General features: G+C 34.8%; 2 protein-coding genes across 6 annotated transcripts; both read left to right on the forward strand.

Moving 5' to 3' along the window:
• The first annotated feature begins 258 nt into the window (after positions 1-258).
• Positions 259-564, forward strand: LOC140860403 (VQ motif-containing protein 1-like). Its single transcript, XM_073263420.1, has one exon. It carries the CDS (start codon positions 259-261, stop codon positions 562-564), a length of 306 nt encoding a protein of 101 aa, XP_073119521.1.
• A 3452-nt stretch (positions 565-4016) lies between these two features.
• Positions 4017-10967, forward strand: LOC140863633 (E3 ubiquitin-protein ligase DA2L-like). Of its 5 annotated transcripts, none has more exons than XM_073267198.1 (11): positions 4017-4274; positions 4489-4604; positions 4692-5002; positions 5663-5714; positions 5823-5868; positions 5989-6103; positions 6210-6354; positions 6432-6534; positions 8464-8530; positions 9718-10316; positions 10501-10966. In XM_073267198.1, exons 3-10 carry the CDS (start codon positions 4811-4813, stop codon positions 10303-10305), a joined length of 1308 nt encoding a protein of 435 aa, XP_073123299.1. In that variant the 5' UTR covers positions 4017-4274; positions 4489-4604; positions 4692-4810; the 3' UTR covers positions 10306-10316; positions 10501-10966. The 5 variants fall into 5 exon arrangements, with proteins under 5 accessions (XP_073123299.1, XP_073123298.1, XP_073123300.1 ...); XM_073267197.1 differs by having other exon boundaries at positions 4489-4588; XM_073267199.1 differs by lacking the exon at positions 4489-4604.
• Positions 10968-11292: the final 325 nt, after the last annotated feature.

Raw genomic sequence — 11292 nt, forward strand, 5'->3', positions numbered from 1 at the left:
TATGGTCGTATTAGGCTGTTCCTTATATAACAATACATCGGTCAACTTCTTTGACGAATGACTATCAATCCGTACAGGTCAAACCACGTATATATAAATTCTGCGATCTGCTACTCATCATGAGTATCATCATTCACAAATCCCTTTTTTTAAAAAAACAAAAACAAAACAGCTCGGAGCTTGATTTTGTTCATTCATTTAGCATAGCAAAATATAATATCTGAAAAGTACGTGAAAGGAAAGAATATATATATATCAATGGCTGGGAGGCGTGGAAATATTGGAGTAAAGGTGGTGATAATCAACACGCAATATGTGGAAACTGATGCCATGAGTTTCAAGTCTGTTGTTCAAAACCTCACCGGAAAGGATTCCCATATCCACCCTGCCGCTAATTATTACTCGCAACGACAGCCGCCGCCGCCGCCGCCGGTTCGATATTCCACTGATCAAGCTGCGTGTGATGTGGCTCCATTCTTGTCACGTGGAATGTCGTTCAGGGATTTTGAATGGATGTCCAAGGACATGCCTCCACTCGATGAACTGTTGCAAGCTTTACGATGATTTGAAGTATAACAATTTCTTGTTCGATTATTTCTGTTGCCATTGTATCTCAATGCTGCGGTTTTTATATATATACATGTAATGATAATTATTATTAATGTCGTTGGTGGTGGTAGAATTGTGAACAAAGTTTTCCTTGAATTAAAACATGGGGAAAATTGCATATATCATTCTTGTGAAATCTCGGGATCGTTGTTAACTTCCTATGAAATTTTTTTAAGCTAATAACCCCCGTTGATTCTAGATTTATAGCATACACACCCCTTCTGGCTAAAAATGACAAAAAATGCCCTTGATTTTTATGAACTCTTTAATTTATCATTTATTTATGTAGGGGTATTTTCGTCATTTTTTAGCTGGAAATGGTGTGTATGCTATAAATGTAGAATCACAGGGGGTTATTAGCTTAAAAATATTTCATAGAGAGTTATCAGCAAACCCGAAATTTCGCAAAGGTAATATATGCAATTTTCCCTAAAACATATTTATCATCTCACGTATATATATATATAGGTAATATATACAAATGGAAATTAAATAGGTTAAGTTAAAGTGGCCTACACCACATTTAAGTACAAATTACTCTAAGGTTAAGTTCAGATTGAATCCTTGATTTGTATCTTATTTCTTTTTCAATTCTTATAGAATTTGGAATTTTGAAACCTCCATCACTTGTCAATCAAATCTTCCAATAACCACAACGAGTTAACTTCATCGAATCCTATCACCGAAGATCGATCGATATAATTATTAATTAATTTGATCATAGAAATGTGATAAACAAAACGTTATATTATGAAAAAACATAACTTAATACTTATTTAAATTCGTTTGAGACCTTTTAGCATGCCATGCATTCATGTCAATGATGTGGCATGGACATTATCTGATCAAATCTATAAATTTGGTCATCTTCTTCGAAATCAAATTAAATTGAAATATAAAAATGTTAGTATTTAATTTATGGAAACCGATAACGGGTTGTTAGTATACCGTTGCGAACAGATGATCAGATGGAAATAGAGTAGGAATGTTGAATTTAACTAAATTTAGTTGGACTAATATTCATGTGATGTTTATTTAAGGGAAGCTATTGGCCATTAGGCTTTGTTTGGTTTGGCAGGGGACCATACCCTAAACTCCATGACACGTATCAGATAAAAAGTACTAAACTATTAATCCCCAATTCAACTCACGGGCGTAGCGGATGGACCAAACACATATCTATATATATACAGTACACACACATATATAAAGGCCATTTTCTTCTTTATATATATCATCCATTCTTATATTATAGTCTCCGAGGAAAAATATAATAAAATCGCAGATTATTGTCACTAAAGTTGTGCCAATTATGATGCAAACTCATTTGAACTTAAAGCATCTCTTCTAGACGAGAGAGGTCAAGTCATAAAGTTTTTTGGCGACAAACTTATGATTTTGTGGATTCGGCTAATATAATAAAAATTTCTTCGTTGTTTCAAATTTTATTTAATGTTTTTCATAAAAAAAATATTATTTAAAATCTTTATTGGTAATCTATTGTTTCTATAGATGTACTCGTATTGCCTAAAGTCGTGATGCGGTATGACTAAAAATGGAGACCAACTTGCATGCTAAAATTTACCATCCAAAACTTGGGGCAGTCATATTATATTCCACTTAACATTAATTTGTAATGAATTCTCCAATTTTCAGCTAATTAATTCCCGTTAAATTTCGTTGACAGATCTAGTGGAAGTAATAATTTAGTTTTTGAGTAAATTAAATATATTCTTAATGGGTATAATTACTAATTAGGTCCCTTGAAAAAAATAAAATTCACAAGAGGTAGTGGGAAGTGGGAACGTTACCACGACCTTGAAAATTAAACATGTCGATTCATGAATCGACATTTTAAAATAACAATGTAAAAATTAAATGTTATCTACTCACGGGTTCCGTTTTATAATTAAAGTTTTCAAAATAATAATATTAGGATACACTAAAATTTTTAAAAAAAACTTGGAGGTGTGTATAATATATTGATGCAATACATAGAGTAAAATATAACCCATTTTTTCATGTTGATCATATTGAGAGATTTTTTGTACCGAATGGGACGCATGTAATAAACAAGAGGACACTAAAAATGGAAAAATAAATAAATAAAGGAAAGAAATAGAAGGGGACAATAGAAGTGAATCTTAGTTTGTTGCTCGGATAAGCAACTTGAATTGGTCAGTTTGCTTTTTCAGGCTACATACAAGCAGCTGGCGTATGTTGGCAGAAGAATAATTGCTACAAAAATGGAATTTTTATTTTCAATTTTCTATTGTTCCTTCGTAGCTTTTCCCTTTATATTTCTTGGTTTTTTACCAACATTTTTTTGCTTTCATCCTTGGCTAAGAATGTCCTTGGGATTTACAAATTTAATTTAATAGAAGGGGGAGCATGCATGACTACCAAGTGATACTTTTATTTAAAATAAATAGAAGAATTATTGTATTTTGAATTTATAGTATTGAGATTTACTCAATATTTATAATTTGTGTAGTCCTTTTATAAAAAAAATCTCAAGTATATTGTCAACTTCCCAATTCGTTTCAACTTTTTTAGGATAAAAACACGTTGATATTGATATTGAAAAGTTGACTTCTTCTTTTTAAGTACACATGTACATCTTGAAGAATTTGACCAATTTTTATTTTGTTTTTTTTTCATTTAACTAATTTCAATACTGTATGGTTACAAAGTATTAATTAACTATGACAATATAACGTCAAAATTACATTCATGCAATTTGAAAATATATGTTTCCCATAAATGGCCATGTACATTCCATTTAAGACCATGCACGAGAGTACTAATTACACACATTACATATAATAATCAAATTCACTTGAAGTATATAAGATAGTGTTTGCAATCATTAAAAAAAGTGATTGTTAGCTTTTGGCTTAAAAAAATTATTTTTGTGTGTTTTTTAAACCTAGATTATGTGTTAGTTTATGCTTAACTTAATTGAAATTCAAAAGCTAGTCATGTGATGATTATGATTCTCCAAAAGTGATTATAATAAGATAATCATCGTTAAAATCACTCTAATCACCTATTTATCAAACACTACCCAACTTTGATTTTTAGATTTTCACACATGTTTCCAAACACTATCAACTTTTGATTTTTCTTAACTTTTTTATAATATATAAATTAATCACTTCTACAAAAAGCACAATCTATTGCAAACACTCCCTAATTATCAAAACTGAAATCAAGTATTTGAATTTCACCCATTTTATATTTTGTGAACGACGAGTTTAAATCATTTTATTTTAATTTATTCGGCAGCTTATACGTAGATGTACACGATATTATATGCATGTATACATGTCCGTACGGTGTATATACTCTTTTTACCCTCTCTCGATTCTTTCCGGTTGCTCCACTCTATCCCATGGCTTCTTTCCTTTGTTTTATTCGTCAAGTTTTAAGGAAAAATGGCACAAAATTGACAGATCAATGGGTTAATTATTAAACGACAAATATCCAAACTTTCTTGTTTTACTTGGTTGAGAAAAAGAGAAGGAAAAGAATTAGCTTGTGTGTTTTCACCGAAAACTTTTAGTTTGAATCTGATGAACAAACCAAACCGAAGCCTAAAGATCCGAAATAGAACAAGAACAAAAGCAGATGGTGGATTTTCAGCGTATGCATCAGCATAATAGGTATATATATATATATATATATTTCTTATTTTATATTTTATTATTTTCTATAGGCACCGCATAAAAATTAAGAGAGATGCATACAAATTCCATCACAAATCTCCCACCTATATATCGATTCACACGCAAAAGAGCACAGATATCGACAACTGAGAAAAAGTTCTGATCTTGTTCCCTATTTCCCTCGTTCTTCTTTCCCTTTTCTCTTGTACAGACATGTTGATGTATCCGTGGAGGCATACGCAGTGTTGCGCTGTCTTGCTTGTTGAATTTCGTTAGGGCCGTCTTCATTTGTTCCAAGATTTCGTTTCGAGGTTTAATTATTTGATGGTGCTCTTCATTTCTCGCGTAAAATTGATGGGTTTCTCTCGTTTCTTCGAATTTTTTTTTTTAAATCTTCATATACCCGTTTTGCAGGAATTTGAGAAAGCGGAAATTGTGTTGCTTTGAAGTGACATCTTGGAGCCACAGTGTAAGATTGGGACATCTTGCTGTTGTAGAAAAAGAGCGATTGAGAAGTTTTGTGGTTTTATTCAATGGGGAATAAATTGGGGAAGAGGAGGCATGTGGTGGATGAGAAGTACACTAGGCCTCAAGGGTTGTACCAACACAGAGATGTCGATCACAAGAAGCTTAGAAAGCTTATTCTTGACTCAAAGCTGGCACCTTGTTTTCCTGGTGATGATGATTGTGGTTGTGACCTAGAGGAATGCCCCATTTGTTTCCTGGTCCGTCCCTTTTTTTGTCTTTGTATTTCAATTTTCTATCTTTTCGTAGGGGTTGGACCAGATCTCCAATTAGGAAAAAAATTGTTTCATGCGCGATACCAAGTGATTAGGAAAAGAAATCAGAGGACAAATGCAACATTGTTTTACAAGTATTGGTAGATTTGAAGGGGTAACTGATTTGAGTTCTCTATCTATTACTGTAGTTTAGTTCTTGAGCTCTATTTGATCGTTTGTGTATTAACTTTTTTGTCTGTTTTTATTTATTTGCTGGCCTTGTGATTGGTTTCTTCTGCTATAACGCAAAAGCAGCTGCCTTGGAGAAATTGAGTATTCGGCAAAATTGTTGAATTGTGTTGACGTTGGAAATATAAGCCTAATCTTTAATTATCACTTTAGGCTAATGCTCATGAGCAACTGAAGTGTAAAGTGGTTTGCTTCAATTTTTAACAACTTGGAGTGACCAGTTATGTGTTTTTATCTATTTTATGGCAACAGACGAAGGAGGGTCATTTTGTAGGAATAAAGAAAGCGCTTATTTGTTCTTGATGACACAATGATTAAGTTTTTAGCAAGCAATGGTGATTGGCAACATGTTATTTTCGTTTTAGTTTGATCTCCATTTGATGTAGAACTATGTTTCTTTGTTTTGAATGCTTTCAGTTCTATCCAAGCCTTAATCGGTCAAGATGCTGCACGAAAGGCATATGTACTGGTACAGTGCACATTATTTTATTTTTCATATTTACTCATTATTTCACCAAACAATTATGCTTATTTATCTTGTCATTTAGTTGCTAATATATTATTTTTCCCATTTCAGAGTGTTTTCTGCAGATGAGGACTCCTAATTCCACCAGGCCGACGCAGTATCCTTGGTTCAATGTAATTGTTTTATTTTCTGTTTTATATTAAAGGGGTTTGCTTTGCACGGAATATGCAATTGTTTACTTTAACTATCTATCCGAATTGCTCATTATGGCGTCAAGTATTTCTGGTTCTGCTTACCTTAACAATGAAAGGTGTCCTTTCTGCAAAACCTCAAATTATGCCGTGGAATATCGAGGTGTTAAGACAAAGGAGGAGAAAGGCTTGGAGCAAATTGTGAGAGTTAAATATTAGTATCATTACGTGCTATATTTTTCCTCCTACAGATGTTGAAATGGCCTCGCTGCTAAATGTTGGCATGTAATCAAACTTACATTTTTAGGAAGAACAACGAGTTATAGAAGCCAAAATAAGGATGAGGCAGCAAGAAGTTCAGGATGAAGAGGATAGGATGCTGAAACGAAGAGAAGTCAGTTCTTCTAGCAGCATGAGAAGACCAAGTGAGGCTGATTATTGCTCGACTAGAGGTAATGATATGAGTCTTTGTCAATGGCTGTTGCTCTTTTTCTAATTTAGATTAGATTTCATTTCTTCCAATTTGTAGGCCCATCTTTTGCTTCTGCCTTGGAGAGTGAAGAAATTGTGGCCTGTCACGAGTCTAGTGCTGCTACCGCGTCGAGACTGCTTCCACCTCAAAGGCAAAATAGGTCAGCTTATTTTATAATTTCTGCTAATTATTCTTGTTATGATCCAGTGTGTTCTTAATTGAATTGTATCAGACAGTTAAATGTTTGTGTTGACGTGTTTGGTTATGTGCTAAAAGAATAATATTTATCGGATGCTGGTTAGTGGTGTACCTCATCATTTGTTCCATGTTTATCTTGTGGGAGTTGAGCTTATCATGATCCGGCGTGTTCCTAATTGAATTGGATCAGGCAGTTTAAAAGTTTTTGTTGACGTGTTTGGTTGTATGCTAAAAGACTACATCTATCGGAGGCTGATTAGAGGTGTAGCACATCATTCCTCCCATGTTTATGTTTGGAAGTCGATCTTATCACTCTAATTAATAATTATGTTACATTTCAAATGGGTAGGCTAAATTTGGTGAAAATTTAGTGATTTCATATAACTTGTAACCAGGTATCTATTTAATCTGGGCAAATGCCCTCTTCATAAGTTTCTTTTCTTTCAGCTTTTCCTTTTCTATTTCTTGAAACGTGAAGATACCTACAAATGTCAGGAAGATGATCACTCAAAATTGGCAATTTCTTTACATATTTCTATTTCCTTTTTATCTGGGGAAAAGGTACCATCCTAGGTTCTAGGAATGTCATGGACAGAGTGTGAGCTCTATGTTACTTGATTCACTTTAGTGTCAGCGATTGTTTCAACACGATACGGTATTGTTGCCGAAGATTTTGGGTGATATATAGTTGGTTTATTGTTCATTGTTCAACGGGATTCATGTTCGATAATCTGTTTGTCACTTTTTCTTTAAGGTGCTGTCAAATGAAGAGCGTAAATGTTGCTTTAGCCTTTTGAATTTCTGTTATCCACTTTCTTCGCTCATCTTAAAGCTTGTTTTGCAAATTGCAATCTTATGTTTAGATTTAAGAGCTTGTGTTCATAGGGTGCTAGAATTTGTACCATGTACTTTATGATCAGATCGACTTGCATTGTTGGTTAAAGTTGAGATTGCTGCAAAATGAGGACTGGATTTCATCTTTTTAGGTTGGAATGTAATTTCAGCTAGGCAACTTTTAGTATTGATATGGATTAACTTTTTTTACATGGTTTGCGGATTCAAGTTTTTAGGAGCCTGTGAGTCTACACACTGAAAGGTGAAGCAAATACGAGATTTAATCTTCATTTTTATCCCTAGCTAGTGCTTGGTTACCTTACACATCAAGAATGAACTGAACTTACAATAACATGAATATTTTTCCGTTCCTATAGTATACCAACCTAGAGGTGTTTGGCTTAATTTGTTTTAAACATCTTATCATCTTCCTGAGATTTTATTAATGTTTCTGGATCTGGTAAGGCCTTAGGTTCATTTTTCTATTTCTTTTTCGAGAAAAGAAATCTGAATTTGTTTAATCAAAAGTAAGATGAGAAATATATTTTTTCTAGTGTTAATCTTGTTATTTACATGCTAAAAATGATTAAGCTGTTACGAGAGCTTGTTCTAGAAAAATACTTTCTAGTTTGAGATGCGAACTTTTCTATCACCCTGTTAGATGTCAGGTTTATAAGCTTCTTCAAGCAACTCCGTTGCTGGAAAGGCTTTTGGCGAAATGATTTTCTGATTGATTGAAGAAATATACAATTTCATTCTCATACACTGAAGAAATCTTGGGTGTGTTCAATGACATAAATTTATTAATGTTTTTCTATGGCCACTTTCATGACATCTTGATAGTTGGAACCTACTTCTACGACTACGAGTATGTTTCATATCATCACATATGCATTCATAGCTTAACACTAAGTTGAGTGACGGATTTTTAAGTATGAAGGTGATAATGGTTGCAGATTGGACTAATAGATTAGAGATTGCTTATTTGGAGATTTATGAGATGATTTATTGATGCCATATCCCTTCTATATTGCTCTTATACCGACACTAAATGCAGGGAGGGTGAATTTGACCTGGACCTCGAGGATATAATGGTTATGGAAGCCATTTGGCTGTCTATTCAGGTACTCCTACAGTCCCATGCATCCAAACTTTCTTTTCCTTATTTTGTTGATGCAATATTTAGATTTATTGTAAGGTAAAGAAACACAGAGCTCATTGCTTAGCTGATTTTGAAGACCCATGTGCATAGGAAATCTTCGATATGCTAAAAAATTCGGTGCTTGGTTACCTAATGTATTTGTATGTGCATTTTAATTGGTCCATTTGTGTGGCATTAAATCTACAAAGTAGTGATATTAAGCAATGTTGGAACATCAACATCAATATCGATCACCATTTCCTTGTTGGGAGATTAGAGAAATTAATCATTTGGGTTATTTAATTTGTCAAATTTCAGTTTTAGTATAATATTTTGTTTCTTTTTGCAATTGTAGTCATTTTTTCGTTGAAGTGTTGACATAGCACTTGAATAGGTGTTAAATCAGGAATATTTGGTGTTATGTCAGCATTCCGACAAAAAATGAGTAAATTTGTGAAACAAAATTACTAGACTAAAACCAGTGTTGTAAATGGTGGTGGGCTGTGGCGGGATAGTCGGTGACTGGCTACCGCCTCGGGTTCCTAGGCGGTTGAACTTTTTTAAACTAGTTTTAGAGATAATTATTTATAATCTTGCAATATATGAATAAATTAAATGATGTTTGTTAATAAATAAACTTCATACAATATAATACAATTTTCACAAAGTGCAAATAAATATATAAATACAACTAACAAGATAAATAAAATTCATCACTGTTTTAACCTGGTGGGCGGCGGTTGTTTGAGGCAGGAATGGACAGGGGCTTGTGAACTTGCAAGTGATTGGGTGGGACTGGAATATTATGTGTTGAAAAGGTTGGGTTTTTAAAATTTTCAATTTTGTTGACCGATTCTTTGACTTCCTAATCACCTGTCACTCCCGCCTCATCTGCCTTGGACCACTTATGACTGCCTCCTTAACCGCCTTAGGCAAAAGTGGTGCAACCGATGGCCGCCTACCGCCATTTAGAACACCGACTAAAACTGAAATCTGATCCGTTAGCTGATTAAAATCACTATTGGGCCTTCTGAGTGGATTAATTTTGCGATATTTCCTAACCCTTTCATTCTTGTTACATCTCGTTGTTGAGTGGTCTAATTTTTAATTGTTTACTCTGATTGCGTGATATGGTGAATTGACTTTTGTCATCCTTTCTCTTGCTGAAAGGAGAGTGGGAAAAGACAAGATCCACAGTATGGTGAAGCAGCTCAGTCAGAAGAATACATTGCAGAAGATCACAGTTCCAGTTCCTTGGCGGTGACGGCCCCTATATCCTTGCCTACATCATCTCCATCCGGTGGTCTCGCATGCGCCATTGCAGCCCTTGCGGAACGTCAACAAATAAGTGGAGAGACCTCTAATAACTATGCTGGAAGCATGTCTACATATAGCATGCCTAGCTCTAGCAGATATTTGAATCGGGAGGTGCGTGAATCCGAAAGTTATTTTCCTACAGAGAATATGATGGTGGCATCACCTGATAACCATTTGACAATGACCGGGGATGCTGGAGAATGGGTTGATCATAGGTCGGAAATGGCCGAAGTCGGAACCAGCTACGGAGGTTCTGATGAATTTGATGACGCAATGAGGCATGGGGAACTACACCAACAAGATGAAAATCAAGATAGCTTCCAACCTGTTACAGGAACGATTGTTCCCGAGAGTTTTGAGGAACAGATGATGTTAGCCATGGCTGTTTCACTTGCCGAGGCTCGAGCCAGGACAAGTCCACCAGGAGTTACATGGAACTAGCTCCCCCTTAGGTATAGTCAAATCTTCCCAAATCTATCCCTCTATAACCCGGGGCACAACAAAAATATATTTATTATATATTGCTCTGCATCCATTCACATACATTCAAAACTTGAGGATGGTATCTCATCATGTTAAGCCCAGGGAAATATGTGATGTAAAACATCGTTCAACGATCTCCTTTCCACTTTGCAGGTACAAAGTTTCTTGCAGAAGGGATTTGTTCAATGGGCATATATCACGATACCTAGAAAAACGCTACTTGGTAGCACTATATGTATGGATGTGGAGGTTTGAACCGGGGGGGTGTTAACATATCACGTTGCAGCTCGTATGAGGCCGTCTTCTCAAGCTCAACAGGACACCAGAAAGTTGACCACTTCCTATGTAGCAGAACATCTCAAGCCTGGAAATGGCTGATTCTCAGGTATCGCAAGGCAATGTACATGTACATAATATACACACATTTATAGTTGTTTTTCTAGATTCTCTTTTTTTTTTTCCTTTGGGTGGGTGGGTGGTTCAAAGGTGTACTCTGTTGTGGAATGCCATTGATTAATTGGCCATTTTCTGTTCCTGACGGGACTGTTCAACGCAATCTGTGTGGAATATAGATTTTTTGGGATTTCTATTGGACGATCGTATTTTCTTTCGAGTGGATATGAGCTTGATATGCTTACTTGTGCTAATTGACTGCTTCATGTGAGTCCATTGACTACGTACTTTGCAGATATTCGGAATGCGAGGGGAAATGGATTTGGATAAGTAATATGAGCGATAAAAATTACATATTTTTTTATTAAAATATATATAAATATGAATCCGATCGATTTTTCATATTAATATAGGTCCTTGAAATCGTATCATAAAAGAGAGTTACACAATGTTTTTTCCGAAGTGTTTTTTAGTTTTTATCGGAGAAGAATGATCAAGGACGAAACCAAAACAAGCTCTTCGTAGGCCGGAAGTCAAACATTTTGACCCACT

Source organism: Henckelia pumila, chromosome 4 (assembly GCF_033568475.1).
Source record: "Henckelia pumila isolate YLH828 chromosome 4, ASM3356847v2, whole genome shotgun sequence".
NCBI classification, from domain to species: domain Eukaryota; kingdom Viridiplantae; phylum Streptophyta; class Magnoliopsida; order Lamiales; family Gesneriaceae; genus Henckelia; species Henckelia pumila.